At 36.6% G+C, this 24,923-nt stretch overlaps 1 protein-coding gene across 1 annotated transcript in view; it reads left to right on the forward strand.

Annotated features, from left to right (window-relative positions):
• Positions 1–24,923, forward strand: part of Farsb (phenylalanyl-tRNA synthetase subunit beta) — a 71,537-nt gene that overhangs the window by 46,168 nt on the left and 446 nt on the right. The window contains exon 16 of the mRNA XM_027941873.3: positions 5,194–5,349. Coding sequence (XP_027797674.2) covers positions 5,194–5,349 — 156 coding nt within the window. The remainder of the gene's footprint in view (positions 1–5,193; positions 5,350–24,923) is intronic.

The raw sequence follows: 24,923 nt of genomic DNA on the forward strand, positions 1-24,923 counted from the left end.
TGTCTGTGTGTGTGCAGCCATGTATTTGACATTATATATGTACCTATAGATATGGATAAATACATTTTAGTGTTATACAAATGGGATTTTATTTCACCTGTACTGTTCTGTACATTGGTTTTCTCTCTGAACACATTTTATTCACCTCATTTCATTTTAAAGGCTATATAATATTTCATATGGAAGCATATAATTTATTTATGCAAACTGTTATGATGAATATATAATTACCAGAATTTTACTAAAATGTCTGTTGCAGTAAATGTCTTTGTTCCCCTATTAAAGACATAATTTTAGAAATAGAATTGATCACTTCATTGGTATATACACTTAAGTGTTTAATAACTTGTCAGAATCTCTTCCAAAGAAGAACTTAAAGTTGTTATTTATGTATCTGTTCCTACCAAGAGTATATCAAGTTTCCTTTTTCTCTATATTATATGTGATCACAGGGTGCTTGTAGCTTTTATAAATCATTAAAGTTGCATTGGAATGTTTTAGGAGAGAAGTAAAACTTGCAATATAAATTATAAGTCTTGTGGGTGCCAGTATTGAATAGATTTTAAAACAAGGTGATGTGTTTTATTTTCTGAGATTGGCCAGACTATTAATTTCAGATGCTACATCAGCCCTGATTGTCCCTGAAGCCTTTTGGTCTTCTAGCACCTTTAGGGCTTCTAGGTGAAGATGAGAATAGGTATGGAAAGAGTCTCTTGAAGATTCTGCCCATTTCCAGTCTGTGCCATTTGTGCTAAAAATAACTAAATACCAATAATTTACTTAAAATCATTGGTACTTTGGTGAAAGAGGATCTATACCAGGTGGTAGCCTATTCTAAAATTTTGAATTATATGCAATCGTTATATAGTAGGGATATCAAGTACCTTTCTTTTTTTCAAAGAAAATCATTTGGCATATTCTTTCAGCTTACAGAACTGTAGCTAGCTGCCCCTCCTTTTGGTGGTTTAGATCAGCCCTCTCCAGGCTGTACTTTGAAGTCTGTGAAATACATGGATAATTTAGGCTGACATACTTGGCAGGCCCATTTAAAAAGCAGAATTGTTTGATGGCATGACACAAGAGGTCTGTTAACTGAGTTATAAAGAACTGAGGCATTTCCAACAAATCCTAGCTTTGGCATGAAATTTAAATAGTTCTTATTTCGTAGTGTGCAGTCAGTGAACTTCCTGTGATATAATATGGTCTTTCAGTACAAAATATTAGGAAATGGAAGTTTTACTGTACCTAGCTGTTTCTCCAAGGAGGAATGGATGGAATTGAAACTGTGGTTATTTTCTCTTTTAATTAATTTCAGCTAAAGAAGAGAGACTATGGTAGCAAGATGTGAGGAAACCAGTCTAGAAGGATTGGTAGCCCTTGGGAAGTGTGAAAAACTAGTCAATCGGTGGTGGAGTTGGGAGGGGGCACCAAAATAATGAGGTTAATCTAATTATTATGGTGAATTTAGTACATAGCCCAAAAGTCAGTGGCCTTTCTTAAAAATATTACAAAATTAAATCTAAAGATATGTAGTTCATTGTCTGTGTGTATGTTATGAATGTCCTCAAACCTTGCTTAAACAAAGTAGAATTTAATTTTTTAAAGTTCTATATGTTTATTATAATTTCATTCTGATCACTATAATCAATCAGCTTTTTAAAAATTCTAAGTTTTTGACTCAGATGTGCTACTTTTACCAGAAAGGTAAGTTTTATATAATTTTGCGATGAAGAAAGAACTATTCCAAGGCAAAGGTTACCAAAATAAGGCTTCCAGTTTATGTTGCTAAGCTCTCTGAATGGTGGCATTACTATTGGGCCATTCTCTCACAATAAAAATGGAACTACAAAGTAGTTTGAATACATGCCTGTGTGTTAAAGTGGAAGCATGTGACACCAACAAATGGGTACCACATGGTAGAAATACCCAGAAGCAAGTCAGTAGTATGAAAGGGATAATTTAGTTCTGTTTCATTTCATTTTTTTCCCTTTAGGAGAAGAAAGAGTTTGTGTATGTTTGTGTTCCTACCGTAGAATTAGGCCCCTCATTTAAGTTTATACACATAGTTAGTTTTGTGGGGTTTTGTTCCTGCCTGATTTTAATATTGATCTTTATTCTTTCTCACACCTTTTATTATAACTTTCAGATACCAGATTACTTTATCCTTGAAAATGGAAAGGATGGAGAGTGATAATATGGTGCTCACTTTCTTACCTCAGCAGATGGCTTCTGTGTTGCCTTAGAATATGGCCTACCGTTCCTGGCCTTGTTAGTTGTTTGGGTGTGCTTAATTCCTTTTCTCTAGGCTTTAGTCATTTATCAGAAAATAATTATTGAGGGATTAGTACATTCAAGCCCTATTCTGCCGCTGACCTCTACCATCTAGGGATATCAATAGTTGGGTATGTTGAACATAATATGCTCTAAGATGTTACATGGCAAGAGGAGTTATTTCTTCTTGTCTGTTTAGTCAGAACTTTAATTCAGAATATGCTTTCCATAAGTTACAATACCATTGGTGACTTCACTGATTTTTAAAAATAATTTATTCCATTTGCTTACGTAGAATTCTTAAAAATCATGAAAATAAGCATGTGTATCAAAAACATTTCAAGAATTCACATCTTTGCCCAGTGCAGTGGCACATGCCTGTAATCCCAGCAATTTGGTAGGTTGAGGCAGGAGGATCACAAATTCAAAGGCCAGCCTGGGCAATTTAGCAGACTGACTCAATATTTTGAAAGCGGGGTAGAGACGGGGGTAGGGTGGGGAGGTAGCTCAGTGGTATAGTGCCCCTAGGGTCAATCAATACCTTGGACTGCAAAAAAGAATGCGCACCTTTAATTATATTAAGTAGATATATTTATAGCCATACATAACTTGGCTCTTTACCCATATTGTCTCCATCTAAATTTAAATTCTTTATCTGTGTACTACGTAGTACTGGAAGGAACATGGGTTTTAGTGTTAGACAATCCTGATCATATCCTGATTTTGTAATTTATTAACTATGTAATTAATCATAGTTAGTTATAGCCAGTTAGTTTGATTTGGGGCAAGTTCTTAGTCATTCCAAGTTATTGTTTCTCCTGTTTCATAAGGATAATAATACCTACCTTGTATAGTTGCCTTGTGACATCAGTAAAATTATAGATAGATTGACAAGTAAGTACTAAATACCTGACACATGGTAGATTGTCAGTTAATATTAGTTTTCCTTTTACCCCATTTGTGTGTTTACTTTGATACTACTTTAATAGTAGAGTACAGTGTCTTAAAGTACCTAGGTCCTTTTGGATATTCAGATGAAAGTCTTATATACTTTATGTCAATTCTGACTAGTAGCTCTTACCTATTGTGATAATACTGTTGAAGAGCTTTTGCTTAGTATATGCTAAAATGAGGCCGCATTCTCTTTTCAGTCTATGCTCCCAGATAGACATTATTTTGTAGACATTAGTTGGTTCTCTTTCCTAATACGAAAAACAAAATGGAACCAACATTCATTTAGTGTTTGTATTAAAGCAGTCATCTCTAGAATTTATTACAGGGCTATAAGTCTATATACCTATTATTAAGTTAATGATACTGTTGTCTTTGAATCTTCCTTTATATACTGTGCACTTTTAAAAAAAATTACCACCATGTGATCTAAAACGGTTCCATCACCCTGAAAATCCATGTGCTGTTTAGTATTGGTTTCATTTTTCCCCACACCTATTGCAGACCACCACTGTTTTCCATTGCTATAGTTTTGCCTTTTCCAGAATGTCATATGAGTGGACTGACTCATACCGTCAGAAACTTTTTGAGACTGGCTGCTTTCATTCAGTACAATGCCTTTGAGAGCAATCCAAGTTGTCAAGTCCACCAATAGTTTGTTTCATTTTATCGCTGAGTAATACTCGATTGTATGGATATACCAGTTTGTTTAATCCAGTTATACATCAGGGTTCATTTGTATTGTTGTAATTCCTTTTTAAAATGTCAAGTTATATTTGTAATTCTTTTTTAAAACATCAAGTTATGTTTGTTTTCATTTTTAAGTATAATATATTACAAATCATAGAAAATTGAGAAATAGGTAAAAACAATTATCATTGCCCACATATAACCTGTTATTTAGGTACATTTCTTTTTAGTCTTTTCCCCCTCCTCCTGTGCATGGAGTTTTGAATTATGGCCATATTTACATAGTTTTGGTTCTATTCTTTATGCATGTTAAAAAATTATTATTGTGGTAATACTTTTGAATTCTGCTTTTTTCATGTTTTAATTGTGAAGAATGTATGAGTGTGTGTGTGTAGTTTCAAATGGATTATAAAACAAACACTACTATAATCATCACCCAAATTAAGAAATGAATACTGCCAGTGTCCTAAGCTTCTTGTATGCCACCTCCCTTCTTAGTACCTTGGCTTTACCTGGGGCATTTGTCAGCCTAACTTTGGTAGTCATTTTCTCACTTTGCTTCATGTGTTCTTTAAACGATATTATTTACTTTTGAACTTTATGACTGCCTTTTTTTTTCTTATGTACTTTGGTTCTGTTATGATAAACTATCATAAAGCTGCTTTCTATCAGCCACCATAATATTTTTTTGTTTTTTTTTGCTCTTACTGAGGCTGGCTCTGAACTTGCAATCCTCCTGTCTCAGTATCTGCAATCCTCCTGGCTTAACCTCCTGAACCGCTGAGATTATAGGCGTGTGCCACTGCGCCCTGCTAGCCACCATAGTATTCTGATGAGTAACCATACTGTATTTTATATAGTGATTTCCCTATTTAGGTTGTTTCTGATTTTCACTATTGAAAATAATGGTCCAGTAAATGTCTTTCTACATGAAGCCTTTATTTTGTTTGTATTTAAGATTATTTCCTTAGGTAGTATCATGAATAAAGAGTGTGAGTTATAAGGCTCTGCTAAAGTGTTGTGCAAAGAAGTTTTGTGCTTTATATTGTAATAAAACCTTATTGGACTCGTATTGAGGGTTCTTCTCCCCTCCTCCCCATTAAATACCTTTGGAAATTCAGTGATTGAAAATGACTTGCATTCCTGAGGTCAGATGCTTCTTTTTATGTCACATAATAGGTTTTCTTTTCTCTGTGTGTGTGTGTGTGTGTGTGTTGTCAGTTTCTTTACTAATGGTTAATGTGTCCTTGTGACCAGTTCTTTTGTTTTTTTTTTTTCCAGATGTAGGTGCAAAAAACTACAGGCATCTCTGTGCTGTTTATTACAACAAGAATCCTGGGTTTGAGATAATCCATGGGCTACTGGACAGAATTATGCAGCTGCTTGATGTACCTCCTAGCAAAGATAAGGGAGGCTACATGATCAAAGCGTCAGAAGGTAAGGTGGGCTTGCTGAATCCAGAGTTAGTGATAATGTAATAAAGAAGCTAAATAAGTCCTATTTTTCTTTTTCTTTTTTTTTTTTGATTTTGATTTAGAGAGTATGGGAAGGGTTATTTGTACTGGCTTGAGGTTTGGTTGGAAGATATTTTTGAATTTTGCTTATATTTATTTTTCTTAGTCCTCGGAGATTTTTGTTTTAATGTTTGTTTTCTTTTCCATTTTGAAATTTCTTTAAAAATTACATGAAATGTATGGATCTTTTTAAAGATGAGTAGGGTTCTCTCTTTTTTCAATAAAATTGAAATATTTAATAGCATAGAAATAATGCAAGAAAGACGTGTTATGCTCATACAATTAGAAAGTGAACAACACTGAATTTATCTCCAGTGCCACAAAACAAAATAAAACAAAAAAACTAATGTCAGAAATCTTCAGAAAATAGAAGCTGTAGCATTCAGCATTTGAAGAATCCAGTGTTCATATAGTCCAATATCCTGTTTTTCTAAGAAGGGAACTAAGGTGAGGCAAGTGAAGTGCGTTGAGCTGGGTCACCTGTATAGAACCAGGACTCACCTCCCATGTTCTTCCCGTAAGGCCTCGCTGTCAGCCATTTTGTACTCACTCACCTGCTTTCTCTTCTTGAATTCTGCCCTAAGATCGGTAGGTCCAGGCTAATGGTAATCTGTAAATAGATGTGAAATATTTCTTTTCCTTGTATAGAAAATCTTTCTCAGAAATCTTATTTAACAAACAGGTTAACTGAAATTAAAAATCAGTTCCCTAAAGCAGATTGTGCCACTTAAGTGAGCTCCTGTTATTTGGAAAGTTGCAAAGAGCTGAACTGGTAGATTCAAACATACTTTGGTATTGGTATGATGCTTTTTATAACTTTTATATAAATCATTATCTTTATATTGTGAATCTCCTGTATAAGTTCCTTAGACATTCATTTCTCAGAAGAATCTGAGGTCCCAGTTAAGAAGATAAGCATAATAATAATAATAAATTTTAATTAAAAAAAAAAAAAAAAAAGAAGACAAGGATGGGTAGGACCTGGGCCCTGCTTGGAGGAACTTGCAGAAGAAAAGGCCGCTATATCTCATCTCTTAAACCAAGCTGCAAAGATAAGTACCTCAAGGTTCAAAGAGGAAGAGAGTGCAGCTTCTTGAAGCTACCAGAAAAATGTTAGTGAGTTTCTGGAAGTAAGGTGGATCTTTGAAGGAGTAGATGGACCCAGGGAAACAGGCAACCCCTGTGAGCAAAGCTAAAGGTGGGAAACAGGCTGGTTTGTAGAGCAACAAGCTGCAGTTTGCTTTCTTTCTTTCTTTTTTTTTTTTTTTCCTTTAATTTTTATTGTTAGTTGTTCAAAACATTACATAGTTCTTGACAAATCATATTTCACACTTTGATTCAATGCAGTTTGCTTTCAAGGAAAACTTGATTAAAAAACCTTTTGGAGCTGGGGATATAGCTCAGTGACAGAAGACTTGTCTTGCCTCTGAAAAGCCTTGAGTTCAATCCCCAGTAATGCAAAACAAAAACAAAAATTAGAAATCTTTAGAAGGTAGAAGCTATAGAATTTAGCTTTTGGAAAATGTCATGATACATGCCACTTGGAACTTTTTATGATACAGTTAATATGTGCTGATCTCCCTTTAAAAATTGGATTTTTATAATTCTAAATTTGTGGTATAATTTGAATTCTATCTAAATTAGCACTGAAACAGAATATGATGCTTGGAACTTAATTTCACTAATATACCATTATCTGCTGCTTTGGTTCAAAATGTATTTTTAAAATTAGTAAATATATACATAAACGATGACTTCTTCTGATGTGGTTATAACTCTCTTGTTTTTGTGGTGCAGGTACTGAACATAAGTCCTCACCAAAGGCAGGCAGACACTCCACCACTTAGCTACATCCCCAGCCTGGTTGTAGCTCTTTAGGTTCGATTTTGTTAGACCAAGTTGTTACTTTGGTTTTTAATTATGAGAATTTATGGACTCATACTTATGTTTCTTCTATGAATCTTCATTGATTCTCATAATGAAATTTCATGATGTTTAAAAAAAGTTTTTACATCTATGAAATATCTAAGATTTTTTAATTTGGGCAGCTTTGGTATCACTTCTTTATACATTTGGGTGCCCTGGATAAGTGGTATTCAATATTTCTAACTTGCTTTCCCTGAAAAGGGGTAGGATGTTTACTTTTACTGCCCATCACCATCATTGGCCACATCAGTTGCCCTGGATTCATGGGCATATGCTAGTCCTGGGTGCTTTTTTCTCAGGATGCTTTCTTTAAGAACCATCAAGCCAAAGAGAATTAAGGTCATTATAAATAATGATTCCTCATTTTTCATAGGGATTTCTAAGTCTGTTTTGATTATCTAATGACAAATATGATTACCCTTTTTTCTTTTTTTATGGTCAAAGAAATCAAGGCCTAAAGAAATGCTTGTCAAAATAAGTCAGTGGTAAAGCTGGTATTAGTTCTTTGTCTAATATATATGCATACATACATACCACAACTAAGAAACAAAAATTTGTTTCCATACTCCTAAGTAAATCATTAAACACAGGAATTGGTTGTAGGGGCTTGTTTAGCTACATCATTTCCTCAGGCCTCTTGTTTTTACATATAGCTTTTTCTGCTAACAAAAGGTCTTCAGAGTATCAAAAAGTAGAGTAGAAACAAATTAAGAACTACTGTTTCATGCCATTCTTGATTATTGAGCTGTATTCTATTACTCTGGCATATGGTTTACTTTTTAATAATTAAAAATCCTTAGTGGCTTTGCAATTATAATTGAGCTAAGCCTGTACACCAGAGATTCCTGCTAATGTCAGTTACACTGACAGTTATACCTAATTTTTTTCTGTCCTTTGTAATGTATGCTTCCAAGCTTCCCTTTGTGCTGCTTTGTTTGATGGTAGGGATAAGTGGAATAGAACTTAATTCCCTTTGAGAAACTTGGCCCTGTCCTTTGTAAGAAAAATCTGGAAATTCATTTCATTGATCATCACATCAATTCCAAGGAGTTGTGTTGACATTGAATTGTAACCTTGCTTATTATGCAGCCAGCAGCCCTCTGCAGCGTGTGGAGTATCTGCAGAAGCACTCAGAAAGCCTGTGACTGTCGTCAGACTGAAAAGCCTGATTGCTTAATCTTACGTATTTTTCATTTGCTGAGCACCTTTGCAGTTTAAGACCCTAAAGTGAGCTAGAATATCAAGCTGATATGATGATAGAATAAGGTCAATGTTGAGTTAAAAAAAAAAAAGAGCAACCTTTAACTAGTTAGCAGACTACAGAGAATTTTAAAGGTTTCAAAAGGGTTCAACTCAAGAATGTTTTAGTGGCATTTGATCAGATTATTATAGCATATGTATATGCTTTTATTCTAGGCTTTTTCCTCTGTTTTTGTGGTTTGTTGCAAACTAAATTATGTATGTTTAGATGCATTTATCCTTTTCAAAAACCACTTCTGGGCAAGAAAAATTCTCAACATTTTTGTGTTTAGAACAATTCTGTGGTTGCTGGGCAGATCAGTGGCAAAAATTATTTCTTGTAGAATGTAGCAGGCTTTGCTTGTGATTGGCTGCATTGACTTGAGAGAGTCCCCTCACCCCCCATTAGCTTGCTACCTATTTCAGTTTTGATTATTTACAGTTCTACAGAAAACTTCAATTTAACTTGAGACAGGGTCCCAGATGGACAGACAAAAGTCTTAGAACTTTAGTTTTGACAATTTTAGTTTTCATGCTGCTCATAATTCATTTTATGAAGTGAAAAATAACTTTGTAAGTAATATGCACATTTAATCCTACACCATATGTACATACTGTGGCTATTTAGGAACCTTCTGTTACATCACACCTAATGATTGGCTTGACCTGTAGGTCATGACCTTATTTGCCTTTCAGAACACCTGTGAAAGATTTCTGATGCTTAAAAAAAAAAAAAAAAATATGGGTGAAATTGTGATGTTTCCCTGGTCGTCAGTCACACTGGTTCTCATGTAATAGGAGCTTAGAAATAGATGAGAAAATATCTGTTGAACAATTTGTTGAAGTAAAGGTATTCAGATTATGGTTTGATTTACACAAAATTTTCTGGGCTGTAATAAAGGGGGAACTGTATAGCATGTCTGAATTTAGTTACAATCAACAAAGGTGTTGTTCTGTCAAGGCATCAGGTTAAAAAAAGTTTGGAAGCTTTTAAACTTCTAACCTTATTACCCTGTGTAAAAATAGTTTTTACTCCTCTGACTGTCTACTTTGTTGTGTTTGAGACAAGTTTTTCTAGTACTACCATTTCCATTGGCTTTCTTGCAAGAATAAAAGACTCAAAGCAGTATTAAATGAACATGGGGTAACTGCCGCACAGCGGGATCAGTGGTGTCTTAGGGGCCACAGGGTTTTTACAGCAGCTCAGCACTAATCACAGATTCCCTGGCCCTGTCGTGGTTTTGAGCTTATTTATTGTTTTTGTCACCTTCAGATATGCATAAGGTAAATTCTGCCTCTCTGGTTCACTTAGTTCCTATTTTTGGTGTGTTTTGGTGTTTACCTGACATGGCAGTACTCATAACAAATTGGAGTGCTCAACACCAAGTGGACTGGAGATGACTTAGCTCAGTATTCCCTCTGATAGGTAATTATTTTAATATAGCATTTTTCAGATTTTTTTACGTGTTCTCTCCCCTAAGGACCTTTTTCAAACCTTTTATTTTTAATTGCCCCTCCATGAAATTTTAATATACAATTTTTATCTACTATGGGCTGTATGTATAGTGCTGTATATATAAGAAAAATAAATGCAAAGCTTAACATTTTTTCATTAGTGTAGGGTTAACAATGACTAAGCAAAAATTTTAATCTAAAAATTAATATAAAAGTTTTAAGATTACTTATTTACTCATGTAAATTGTATGAAATTACATACACCAATTAGCAGTTTATGAAATATGTAATGAAATAATCAAAAGTTTTAAAAATCATTCAAAACTTGTTTTTTCAACAAAATAATGAAAAAAAATTTGATTGGTCAAAAATTTTTCCTGAATTTAACTTTTAACTTTCTGTGGTATGAGAAAATAACTTACAAGTAATTTATGGTAATCAGATGTTGTCAACATTTTTTATATTTAGCACTTGACAATTAATGATGTGTTCAATAACTTCTTAAGTTAAATGATAAACTATATTTAGGTAATTCTCAAAACCTAAGCCACTTACTAAAGCTCTCGGGAGCATACATACACAATATCTCTAAGACAGCCAGTGGCTCCAAAGATACCTTTCAAGGTGACTTTTGAGATATTTGTTTTGAGGCAGGATGTCACTAAGCTGCCCCCAACTGCCCTTGGAATTCATGAGCTCAGGTGATTCTTGCCCCCCAGCCTTCTGAGCATCTGGAGACACAAGTGTGTACCACCACACCTGGCTTGTGACTGGGCAGTCGCTGGAATTCCATCACAGCTGTTCATTGCTGTAGTTTACAACATCATTACCACGTTTGCCTTGTCTTCTGTGTCAGTGCTGTTCATGTGGTATCAGGAGAGCAGCCACAGGAGTGTGTGATTATTGCCACATTTGGCTCAGCTTTGGAGGCGCCAATCATCATAATGTGTAAGATTTGTTCATACCCACTTCTCCAAAAACCAGTTTTAACTTTTGTTGAGAATATATACACTTTGGGTTTATTTAAATTCAACTATGTGTACTGGGTGACAAAAGATATTTTATTTACCACGTTGTACTCCCTTTCTTTTCCCTGCCATTAAATTAGACCTTGGCCTCCACTATTCTAGAGAACAGAATGCCATAGCCTTAACACAAAGAGATATAAAATAAGTTTTTTTTAGTTTGTAATCTTTCAGTGGTTCATGTCCTGAAAGCTTAAAGGATTTTTAGGGTGGTTTTGACTACTTAATTTTTATTTTATACATATAAGACAGTTTTATTTTTAGGTAGCAGCAATTTTACACTTGGGTCAAAATTTAGCAGCACCTGATTTTGACACATTTGTTATATTTTGGCAGCATGTTAGTTAAAAACCATTATCCCATGAATTCCTATAGAATGTTGTGTTTTGGTAATCTAAATGTGAACCTTCTAAGTAGCATGTGTAGCTTTACTCCAAAAGGGCTAATGGGATAGATGGATGGATAGGTGAAAAATAATAAAATATTCATAAAAAAATAAATAAAACCTCCATAGGTTTGATCAATGTAGAGTAGTCTGCTGAACATATGGCCATTCAGCCAATGCTGTTGTGTGGGGAGGTTGTTGTTCTAAAGCCTCCTCTCAGGATTGAGCTAGGGAATGTGTCATGGTACACACACACAAACACACACACACACACACATACATACACACACACGGACATCCCTCAATATCTGAGAGGGATTGGTTCCAGGATCTACCCCCACTCTTATATAAAATGGCATTTGTAGTATTTGAATATAGGTTGCTTACAATGTCTAATACAGTGCTGTGAAAATAGTTGATATATTGTATTATTTGGGGAATAATGACAGCAAAAATTTTGTACGTGTTTAATACAGATAAAACATTTAAAATATATATTTTCTGTCTGTAGTTGGTTGAATCTGTGAATGTAGAACCCGTGGATGGAGAGGGTCAACTGTATATATTTTTGAAGACCATAAGTCCACAACAATACCTCCAACATAAACCTAACACTGCCAGTTTTTCCCTGATCCACATTTGTACCTCTCTTCTCCAATAGTGGGAGACTTGGCTTCCATTATCTTAGCCTGTTGACTCCTTAATCCATGCCCCTGGGTAACTAAACTCTTTTTTATTGCTGTCTTCTCCCTTACACATCTGCCCTACTTTTCTTTGTGAGATGCTGGCTGCCCCTGCAGGGCTGTTCTTGGACACTTTTGGATGCCCTCTACTCTCTCTTGGACTCTGACAACCCATGCTGGCTTTCTATTCCTGATCTGAGACGCATACACTCCTTTTCTCCCCCTCCCAGTTGGAGATTTCTGCCTTCTTCATCACCTGTAGGGCTGAATTGTTCTGGAAGAGGAGGGTGAAAGTCTTTTTTAATTTCAATTCTTACAAAGTCTTTGGTAGTGAGGGTCTTATTAAAATGAAGGGAGAAAATGGTTGTATGTAGTGGGACTTTCTTAGAAGGGGGGTGGTAATGTAGAAAATGTGTTTCTTATATAGTTTTTCTGCCTCAGACCTAGAAACAGTCATATTTTAAAATGGCCCTTATTTCTCTTAGAAATCAAATTTAGATCATGAAATGAGGGTTAAGATTGCATATTGCACTGATCTAGAGGTTGTTCTGTGTGCATACATTTTAGTATGCAGAGCAGCACAAAGGCTCCCCCCTCCCAAGAAAAAGCACTGTATTCACATTGTCATTTTCCATTTATATTCAGGATTTAAGAATTTTACATAATATATTTGACTTCTAGCTCTTTTTCTTTACATTGAAAATCTTGGTTCCTAACACATTTATATGATTACTTATTTCCTTGCACTATTATTATAGTTTTAAAATAAAAATACTGATACTATTACTAACATAAAGATTACTGAAAACAGTATAAAATTTATTTTCAGTTCTTTTTGAATTTAGGATATTACCTACAAAATAAGGTACATTTAGAGCATTCTGGCTTCTTACCTTTTCTCCCTGCCTCTACAGGTTATGATTTTTATTAATTTTAGTCTATCGTTTTGTAGTGTTTCCTTTTGTTTTTTCAATATAAGCGTCGTTGTGTATCACATTCTTCACTTATGGACAGAGGGGCTGGACGTGGCACTGTTCTGAAGTTTGCTTCTATCTGTTTGTCAGGCTGTGGTGGGGAGCATCCTACAGACAGCAAGCAGCAAGTGGAGGTCTACCTTGTTCCCTTGTCTTCTGCCGAGTGCTCTATTGCTGTCTTCTCATGGTTTATTCACCTAATTGCCTGTTGATGAATATTGGGTGTTTCCACTCTTTTGTTGTTACAAATGGAGCTACCATGAATAGCTTTGTGCTTATGCTGTTTGGAATTTTTGACAGTGTATTTTTGGGACAGATTCCTAGAAGTTTGGGATCACTGGGACAAAGGGAGAATTCATATTTTTGCCTGGTAGTGCCAAACACCTCTCCTTCAAACATCTTGTTTGAATGTTTTGCAAACTCAGCAGCAGCAGATAAGAAGACCTGTTTCTCTGCTTTGTTGTTAGAGTCACGAAATTTTTTATTTTCCCCCAATTTTCCGGTAGGAAACAGTATCTCACAAGTTTTCATTAAATCTCCTTTCTTAGAAGCAGGAGTAAAGGTATTTCATGTTTATCAGAAATTTTTATTTCCTTTTCTTGGAATCTCTTGTCTTGCTTATATTTTCCCTTTGGGTTCGTTGGTCTTTTTCATTTTTAGAGACCTTGTATGTTATATGAACGTAACACCCCTTATGATATATATCCAGCTAATTTTTTGGTCAGTTTGTAAACTATTTTTTTTACTTCATTTTTTTGCCATGCAGATTTTATTAAATTATATTGTCAAATTTATTAATCTTTTTCCTTATTGATGTTGAATTTTGAGTCATTTTTAGGAAAGTTTTTCCTGCTCTGAGATTAGTGGTTTTTTTTTTTTTTTTCGTTAAATGTTTCATTTTCTTACCTCTTATCTATTTGTAATTTGTCCTGATTACAGTATGAACAGTAGGTCCAATTTTATCTTTTCCCATATACTTTGTAGATTTTTTTAATACATGTTGCTTTTGAATTATTACTCTGAGTTTTTGCTAATGGTACTGATTAACTTCCTAAACTCACCTTATTTTCTGTTAAGTTCTTCTTGAAGCCATGAAGGAATGGAGGAAATCTAAAATCCCGTGATCTTTGATATATTTAAAAGGTAAAGCCCTTCAGTCGAATTGAACAGGTCCTTAAGGAAATGTGACCGTTTGAAACTCAGTGAGATTTGGAATAAAAATATGATTCATATCACAGTGAAGTTCACAGATCCTCAGAGTTATAAAAGTACACCTTCATGGTCTCCTTAATCACGCTTTTGGTCCATTTACATTCATTTTTTTCCAGCATTACATTTATCTGTAAGTAAAATAAGACCTTAATTTTGAAAATTAAATGGTTGTTAACTTGTGATTTCTGAGTCTTAAATTATCATATATGCAGTGTATGTACCATGTATAAGATTTTGGAGAGATTCTGAAAGGGTGCATGCTATACTTAGGGGGTGTAAAAAACATTTAGCTGATACTCTATTACTTGGAATATTTATAAAACTTTAAAAATACATTACGTACCAAAGTGGCAGCTTATCTTCAGAGCCCCTGTCTGGTTCTTAAGATCTGATTTAAACCAGGGCTGGAAAAAGTGTCAGTGTCCATCTCCTTTTCAGAGCACTTTGCTAAGTGACCACATTTCTCATCCAAAGGCTTTGTTGAGAATGATTTTTTTTTTTCTTCTCATTTTCTTTTGGTCTTCTTTGCCTCTGTCATTTATTCCCATAGAATCATGAAGTCTTTCCCCTGGATCTCAACACCTTTTTCACAGCCTCTGTTTTGTTTGTTCCCTTCTTGCTTAATTAACGAAGGTCTGGTTTGGTTTAGTGATTCCTGCTACTTATAAGCTAATAGCTCATTTTTAGTTCAGACTTTTATCTAGGAAATCAGAAGGTTGTTAAAAATCGTTTTTTAATATTTTATGGTATTTCTTTTTAATGAGCTAGATTCTAGAAGCCTTTAATAACTAATGCTTACTCTGATTTTTTAATAATATATTGATATGTAATCTACTTTGCTTAAAAATTAAAATGTATGTATGTGGACTTTTGGGGTGGTGAGTCTGCAGAAGATTAAACATTCATTAGGTGTCTGTCTTCTCCAGAGTTGCTTTTATATACAGCATGTTTCTTCTCTTCTCCCCATATATTCTTTTTTGGAGAGACTCCTTTCTCTCTCTCTCTCTCTCTCTCTCTCTCTCTCTCTCTCTCTGTGTGTGTGTGTGTGTGTGTGTGTGTGTGTGTGTGTTTTCTTTCTAGCTTAAATCGGTCTATGCTACATCATTCCAGGAATCTAACAGGTTGACATGCACAGTGTTTCCCATACCACTTTACATATGATAGGCAAGCTGGGCATGGTGGCGCACACATTTAATCCCAGCAGCTAGGGAGACTGAGGCAGGAGGATCAGCCTCAGCAATTTAGGATGGCCCTAAGCAATTTAGTGAGACCCAAATTAAAATGAATGAATAAATAAAAAGGACTGAGGATGTAGTTCAGTGGTAAAGCACCTAAGTTCAATCCCCAGTACCAAGAAAAAAAAAAAAAAAAAAAAAAAAGACTTCATGGAAGTCCCAGTTCTGATTTTGATGAATTATTTTTGCACTGATGTTGAATATCTGTGGCCTGACTTGATCTGTTTGAGAAGTGAATACTGTTGTTCATTAGGTGCTCAGGTGACTTGAGCAGCCTCTCACCCCTCTCAGAAATATTTCTGAGCACCTGCCAGCCCATGTGGGCTTTCGGTAAGGAATGGATCTTTCTGCCCAGGGGGATTTAGGCCAATTGTGGGGTTGGCAGCTTGTCTTTGGATCCCCTAGTTGTCTTCTCTCGTGACTTCCTGTGTCTTGATTGAATTTTCTTACACTCCTCCCTCCCTGGGACCCTAATTTTTTCCCTTCTGTGTCACTGTACTTTGGTGTTCACTTTCCAGAAGAAAAGGGTTTCTAGTCACACTTCTTTATCCTTAAAGGCTCCTGGTTGGTCTGAATTGCATTCTCTAAACAAAAATTCTTCTTGGGATTATGTCCCAAGGTTGTTTTGAGTCATTTTCTCCCTCATGGGATTTTTTTGAAAGTAGTAGTTGGTACTCTGTGGGAGAAAGCTTTTTATCTACATTGTACAAGATGAGATAAGTATAGTCTGTGGTTTATCACTCCTACCACAGCTAGAAGTCTATTGCTTAACATTTTGATAACTAATAAGTGGCACAGTGGTTCATTTTGGTTTTGTCTTTTTGTGTAGCACTATTTGTGGAAAAGGGAAGTAATCCAAGGAAGAGCAAAAAGTAGCTTATGTTTATAGAAACTTTACTTGAGTTGTGAATAATTGAAAACAACTCTAAGATAAAATACTTAAAGAGTAATTTGGCAAACTATGATATATAAATATAATGAAAAGTCTTTAAATATGTAAATATAAGTTGAAAAAACAGATCCCAAGGTGTCATAGATACTAGTTGTAATGATAGGAAAGAATACACTGTCAAACCTAGAACATACGCTAGGTCAGCTGTTGCTAAGTCAGGTGTGCTGCAAATCCTCTTTCATTTTAACCATGTGATTGAGGACGTAATTTCTTTGTGCCTGTTTCTTCAGCTGTAAAATGGAAATGAATATCTGTCTGTGTGGACCATTGAGTTGTTGGGAGAGGCAGAGACAAGAATTTGGGGAAGCATTTTGGAACTGGTAAATCACTCCTCAGAGGAAACTTAGTAATGTTGAGTTTGACTTTAGAAAAGCAGCATTGGGCAGAAGAATTGTAAACTGAATTCAAGAAGACTTGGATTCTTAACTGTCCTGTAACCTGGCTGTGTATTTTTCTTTAACCTGGTTTGTCTCTGTTTTCTCCTTTGTCAAAAAAGGGAATGGACAGTATTGCCTACAAGATCCTTTCTACTTATGCTGCAAGTGTTTAAATTCAGAAGCAGATTTTGTCAAAGATTCTAACATGTCCACTCTTTTTCTTTGCCTGTTTGTTTATTTACTTTTGGTACTGGGGATTTGGTACAGGGATGCTTTACCACTGAGCTACATCCCCAGTCCTTTTTATTATTACTATTATTTTTTTATTTTGAGACAGCATCTTGCTAAATTGCCCAGACTGGCCTCTCAAGCTTGTGATCCTTCTGCCTCAGCCTCCCAAATCCCTGGGATTATAGGCATGTACTCCCACACGCAGCTTTCTGCCCTTCTAGATAGTGTCACCTTAGTGTTTATTTGTATGCAAAAATAATTCTAGCCTTGTTTTAGAAATCCAGAATTTATTCATTAAGGCCACTGTTATATGGGAGTCTTTAAAAATGTATTTCTGGGCCTACAGGTGGCATATGCCTGCCTGTAATCCCAGCGGCTCTGGAGGCTGAGACAGGAGGATCACGAGATCAAAGTCAGCCTCAGCAAAAGTGAGACACTGTCTCTAAATAAAATACGAAATAGGGCTGGGGATGTGGCTCAGTGGTTGAGTGCCTCTGAGTTCAATCCCCCCCCACCACCACCACCACCAATGTAGTTGTACAAGACTACTAGAAGACTGTAGTATCATTAGTATTATGTTATATTAGTAATATTGCAGCACATACCTGGGGATGTCCTAAGTTTAGAGGTAAGGACCTATCAGTCTTTTTTTCCCCCCTCTCTTAAGTTGTGTTTATTTATTTAATTTTAGGCCAGAAGAAGTTTGCAAACATCAAATGGACAGCTTGACCAAAAGCTTAAAAGCAATATGCTATAGGCCTTCTGTGCCTGGAGGCCACAGGAGGAGGGCTGGTTTAGTGGCCCTCCTTCACCTTTAGCCTGCTCTCCTGCCTATATTATTGCTTGCCTTGGGCAAGACTTCTAATCTCCGGGTGCTTCACTTTTCCCATCTGTAACTTGCCTGTTCCACAAAGGATTTGGCCAGGGCTGCCCTGGGACTGCTTCACTGCTTTTACTGGTGATGGAAGATGAATAGAAACAGGCTACCATGTTTTTATAATTGCATTACTGTTCAATTCTTTTTCTCTTACATGCCTTACTTGTCAACTGAATCTAATTCTAAACTAAAATACATCTATTATAATTGCATGTTTGAAGTTATGTTTGCTACAAGTTAATCAAAGGTTTCCATTGAATTTACTAATTGTGAAATTATGGACACAATCTCATGATCAACATTTTCATTCTTTCCTAATTAGCCCTACTACATTCTTTTTTTATTAATTTTTTTTTGTAGTTGTAGATGGATACAATGCCTTTATTTTATTTATTTATGTTTATGTGGTGCTGAGTATCAAACCCAGGGCCTCACATGTGCCAGGCAAGTGCTCTACCACTGAGCTACAAGTACCCCAGGCCCCCTACTACATTTTTATTACCATTATTATTTCACTTTAATTATGGAGGAATTAGTACATTGTTAAATTTGATTTGAGAAACAGTACCCTTAAAATTTTTTGTCAGGTCATAGACCTATTTGTTGGCTTGGGAAGGCAGGACAGTTTGTATCTTTTATATTTGAAGTTGTTATTCTAAATATCTCTGGGCATACTTAAGAAACAGAAAATGAGAGGCAGAAAATGAGTGTCAGGCAAATGTAGGAGTTTTCAAAAACTGACAGTTTGAGAGGAATTTTTAACCTAGAGTTAAGTCCTTTGGTTTTACACAAGTTAATTTGATTCTGATTTAAAATTGCAAGTAGGGGGTCAGGTATGGTGACACATGCCTGATATTGCAGCTTTTTGGGAGGCTAAGCCAGGAGAATCGCAGGTTCAAGACCAGCCCGAGCACTTAACTGATGAGACCTGTCTCCAAACAAAAAGGCTGTGAATGGAGCTCAGTGATAAAACAACCCTAGGTTCAATCCCCACTGCCGTGAACAAATAATGAATGAATGAATAGTAGATAAATAAAATGTCGTGGACATAATACCTCTATTTCGTTTATTTATTTTTATGTGGGTGCTGAGGATTGAACCCAGGGCCCACACGTTTGAGGCGAGCACTCTACTGCTGAGCCACAACCCCAGTCCCCCTCCTTCAGGTTTTGAAATATGACTGTTTATGTGTATGTGACACACACTAGTATAAAATTGGACTTTAAAATTAGGTCTATGTTTCCCTAGCATTTTCTTTTTAATCATTTAGTGTTTGCCCTGCTAGTTAACTAAAGAAATTTTAGAAAGTGATAGCATTGGGCTGGAGATGTGGCTCACTGTTAGAGTTCCTTTCTGATATGCACAACAAGCAAAATGAGCAAACAAAAATGATGAATTTCTGGGCTGGGGTTATAGCTCAGTGGTAGAGTGCTTGCTTAGCATGTGTAAGGCACTGGGTTCGATTCTCAGCACCACTTATAAATAAAGGACTGTTGACAACTAAAAAACTATTTTTTAAAAAAATGATAAATTTCTCTACACTAAAACTGGGAAATTTTGGAATTCTAATTCTAAATCCTTACTTAGTTTTAAGGAGATTGTAGTGACTTATAAAAGGTTGTTCTTTGTTGAAGACAAAGGTAGTTAGGTGCTTTGCTAATTGCTTTTAAAGAATAAGGTCCCCTAGCCTCATTTGTAATGGGTTTCACCAGGCGCCCTCTTGGTAGAATGCTGCAAGGGTTTCCTCTGAGTTCCCTGCTATGGGGTTAAGTAGGCGCTAGTTCTTCTCTCTCATCCAGTTGCCTTCACTTTAAGAGTTAACGATGTCTGCAGGTGTGTTGGGATTAGCACTGGAAAGTTGTGTAAGGGGTTTTCTTTCTTTTGATCTTCAGAAGGGGATGAAAGATGGCCATTAAACTCAAAGGATTAGGTCCCCTTTCTTCACAGACTTTAGGTACCATAAATATTTTACTTCAAATGCAAAGTGAGAATTGTATACATCTGGGGGAACATGGGTGTTTTATATTACCAGTTGGAAATTATTTAGTCTTCACTTACAAATTAAATGGTCTTTACAGAGACATTTCTCCTGAGTGTACTGGGATCTGAAAAAATGTTTTGTGTTTATATCTCAGTGGTGATCTTATGGCTCCTCGTATTCCTAAGCCTTTTTCTTTCTTTTTTTTAAGTTAACGTCTTGCCTACCTTGTACCCTTTCCCTCCTTGTGTTCTCCCCTTCTTTCTGTAATTCCACTGGTTCTCAAAAATCTGCTGGTTCTAAAATTTTGAGAACAACTACCCATAAGAATTATGGCATGCTCCCATGTAGGGATATGTGCAGTTTTTAAGTCCTATACATTGTTTAGAAAAGGAGGGTGAGGCTGACATACTGGCAGCAGAGTTAGACAGTTTACATTCTCTGAAAACTGGTGAGAAAGTAGGAGAAAGCCCTGCATAGGAAGGCATAGCTTCAGCTTTCAGCTCTCTTCTGCTCCTTGCCCTGTCACCCATTTTGTTGGTTTCACTCCAGAATGGAATACGGGGGATTTTTTTTTTTTTTTTTTTTTTTTTGTCTTTGTGGGGAGGGAAGGGTTTGGGTAGGTGCCAGTTCTAGACAGTTCGGCCTATTAAATGATTATTCCTTTCTTCATCATATTACATTAATCAGTCATTTAGATCAGACTTAAACTCTTAAACTACATTCAGGTGGCCCAGTGACTTACTGTATCTATATAATTCTGTATTTTCTACTTCATTCCTGAATTGGGGACTTGACATCTGGGGAAAGCTCACAAAGACTGTTTCTGTTATTAGCTGTGACAAATGATTTATGGACATTCCTTTTCCAGTATTTCCTGTCCTCTTTTTTTATTTTGTTCTTTTTCTTTCAGAAAATTTGGGTGGTAAAGTACCAGATTGCAGGCAGTCAGTCATATGAGAATTTGAACCTCAAAACATGTACTGGTGATCCAAAGACAGGGAAGAGTTAAGTTATAGGAATAGATGATTTTTAGAGATGGGCCAAGTGAAGTGCCAGATCAGTGGGTTGTCGTAGCCAGTAGGCCTTGAAGTAAGGAGTAGGGACCTAGTGCCGGGTAACTTCCTCCATGCTTCCAGATGAGAAGTGCGCCCCATTACCACCTTAAGCTTCTACTTCTGACGCTCATAAAATTAAAGGAATGGCTCAATGTGTAAAGCTTATCCCAACTTTAGGCCTGTACTATTACTCTTAAAAAAAAAAAAAAAAAGATGAGGCAAAAAGAAACTGTGAAAGGTGTTTGGCAACGAGCAGGAGAGGTGCTCACAGACTCTTTGATGGTCAATTAGCCAGAAAATGTGCTAAAGACTGGGTGCTGTGCTGGATTATGGGTCCAGGAATGACCCTGAGGTCCTGAGTGGCCCTGCCGTTAGAGCAGAGACGATTATAGACCTTGAAAAGATGCCACAAAGGCTTTAATTAAGGGGCTTACTCACACCCCACTAAGTTTGGGAAATTAAACTCTTATTTGTGCTTAACTGATTTTTTTTTGGGGGGGGGGGGAGTCTGGGCTTCCACATGTATTTCAACAAGAGCACAATTTCCCCCAGATCTATTTTGTGCTGGAAGCCATTTTTCCATGGTGGCTATCAGCAAGCTGAGAGTTTAATCAGCACAGGGACCTTGGTGCAGGGGTAGGCTGGAGAGGCCTTTTGCCTGGGTGGGGTGCTTAGGACATAGGTGGGACACTGTACTGTTTGTTTATACATTTTGATATACCAGGAAGTCATGATCTCTATTTGGACTTAAATACTCAAATAAAAGAAAACTAATTAATGTATTCTTCAGAATTTGAATTTTAGAATTCCTCTTCACAAGACAATATGATTCTCTTTGAATTGGCAACTATGTGTCTCTAGACACAGGATGTGCTCTTCCAAAAATGTTTTTGTTTGTCAGTGAGATAAAAGTAGCCTTTGGAAGTTGGCTACCGTCCAGGTCTGAGTTTTCCTAAGCCTGGACCCATATTTAGTTCCATTCTGATATAACTGCTTTTATTTCTGGACAGATTGCTGTTTAAGATGCATCAGTCCTACCTAGCATGTGATGATCACATTGATCCACCTAAGTTACTGAGCTAAACTGCCCTCCTTCTGTTAGCATTGGGGACTTTCTCACCTTTGAACTTTCAAGACTGATTAATGTTTAGTGGGGTGTTTCCCCTTTGTTAGTGAAGCAATTCTGCCTGTAAATTAGAAAACCAAAATTAAAAACCATAAAGGTTTTGAAAACGCTAAGAAATGCTTATGTTTTAGTAATTTTAATTTTTTTTTTCAGCATTTCTAGTTCACCTATAATGTCAGTCAAGTAGCACATCTTTTAGGATCCGTCTGTTGCCCTTGATAACTTGAATCCTTTTGTATGCTGCTCAGTTTGTATAGATCTAGGACAATCTCAGCCTTGCTCTAATTGAGGCAAAATGCAGAAATGCTAAGTATTTGTATCATAATCTGACCTTGTAGAATTGAAAAAAGGACGAGAAGTTAAAGTTGTCATCACAGCTTGAAGTGTGCAGTTTTCAGCAGAGTGAAGTTCATACAGAAATCCCAGTGTTGGGTTTAATGTTTACATTGTAAGTGGGTGGGGGAGACTGTTTATTGAGAGAAAGGACAGCAGCCTCTTTAATGCCTGCTCCACTGGGATTCAGTGAAGACCTTCTGGATGCCCTTATGACTCAGATGGGTTCATGTGCTATGGTGAAAACCTTTTTTTTTTTTTCATTTTGGTACTGAGGATTGAACCCAGGGGCACTTAACCACTGAGTCACATCCCCCCAGGCGTTTTTATTTTTTATTTTGAGACAGGGTCTTGGTAAGTTGTTTAAGGCCTCACTAAGTTGTGAGTGGCTGGCTTTGAACTTGCAGTCTCCTGCATCAGCCACCCCAGTTGCCAGGATTACAGGTGTGTGCCACCATGCCCAGCTCTAGGGTGAAAACTTTTGGCATTTGCCATTTAGAATACTGTCATACTTGGCGATATGATATCTTAAGGCATCATGCAAATTTTACTTCTCTTTGCTTGTCTTTAGAAAAAGAGAAAATTGTATTTGGTGACATAAATATTTTGTTTGACCATATACCTGCCTAGTTAATGAGCTTAAGCAAAGTTTGATCCAACTGTCTCTAGAGAGAGAGAATGCAAGCTGGCAACTAAAGAAGGTATCTGAATTTTGCTAGAAAGTGCTGATCCAAAGGTTATATGAAGTAAAAATTCTGAGTTCTTATCTCTCAGGCTTTATTTTGCTAACATTTGCCAGAATGAGCACATCTGGCTTAGATTCGAAAATAGTTTGGTTTTATGCTTCAGTAAAAATGAACCCAATCAAATTGAAATTGAAGATAGACAAAAGGAAAGATTCTGGTACAGCAAGGTTATCAGGGAAGGTCTTCAATATTTCCTTTCTGAGGGGCCTTTTAACCTAGGCCAGTGTCTTTCTCGGAGGGTGTGTGTGTTCAGCTCTGTTGTATGAAGGGGTGCTGGGTGATGGGAGAAGGGAGCCCCAACAATCTCTGAGGTTTATGGTTTTATCAGCTTGGGTTTGTCAGTCATAATGCTGACCATTGACACTTTATACAAATTCCTTGGTTTATCATTTGAAAATTTCTTTTGCTTTCTGGTTGGGGAGATAATCATTAGATTTTCATTTTAATAGAATTAAAATATACCATCTTTATCAGACTAAGCAATAATTCATGTCTCACCAGGATTTTGTATTATCTATCCAGTTTGGTTTCTGAATTATTTCATTTGATTCCCTTCTTCACCCCTTTTCCTAAGTGTGGGTTAAGTACTTAAATGCAATTCACTGGAACTCTTGCTTTGACCGTGAAACAGAATTGTTTAGCTTGGCAGACATGAGAAACAGACCACCTTACATTCTGTCCAGATTCTTAGGGTTAAGGACAATTAAAAATATTTTTCAGGTCTTTCCCAGAAATATAAAAAACATCTTTCGATAATGACTGAAAAATATGTACAATTCTGTGCATCTGTGGTATTAACTTGACAGTAGCAGATTTTCCCTCCCTTCCAACCCTATTTTGTAGTTCCTAATTATGCTGACCTTGAAGCCATTTGGAGACTCAGCAGCTTGCTCTTCCATAAATAATGCACTCACTCTGAGTGGCAGGCCGGAGGCTTGTGGCCCGGCTCTACTGGGTATTTATAGTTCATGCCAGTAAACGTGGCTTGAATCAGCCAGGAGCTGTGGGCCTGACCCTTTTCAAGTGGGTGGCTAGAGAAATGAGTCAGCATTATTTTAAACTTCAGTAGAGTCCAGGGCATGAATACGCTCCTGTGGCACTGGTAATTTAGCCCTAGTGAAATGGGCCTATATGTTTGGTTTGTAGCCAGTTAAATCTTGAGAACCGTTACTGATTGGCGAATTGTGTCAGTGCATTGGCTCTCAGATGAAGAGAGAACTTTCTGCCAGGCTTAAAGTAAAGCAGGGATCAGCTTGGACTTGTTGGGTCTGGCCTTTGCTCTGGTTTTGCAGAAGATGCTCCAGAACTGCTTAGGAAGCTCTTTTCAGACGGGAACATGGGTCGCCTTCTGGCAACGCAGCCTATAATTAGCCAATGCGGTTCCCTGTAGCTTGTGAGGACACTGCAGCTTGGGTTTCTCCATGTAATCAGGTAGAAGGAGTGATGTCACTGGAGTGAAGTAATCCATTGTGGACATGGTGTCAGGTGTTCCACAGCTCCTTCCTCCCACTCGGCATCCTATCTGCATTTCATTTTTCCCCTTTGTCCTTTGAAGGACAGTTCCAGGTACTCAGGCTCTCCTGACTGTGTCCTCAGCCTCCTTTATTTCATACTTCCTGCTCGGACCCCTGTGATGAACACACAGGGCCCTTATTTTCCTATTCATCCCTAACTTTTCCTCCTAG

The sequence above is a fragment of the Marmota flaviventris genome, chromosome 11 (assembly GCF_047511675.1).
Source record: "Marmota flaviventris isolate mMarFla1 chromosome 11, mMarFla1.hap1, whole genome shotgun sequence".
NCBI lineage: Eukaryota > Metazoa > Chordata > Mammalia > Rodentia > Sciuridae > Marmota > Marmota flaviventris.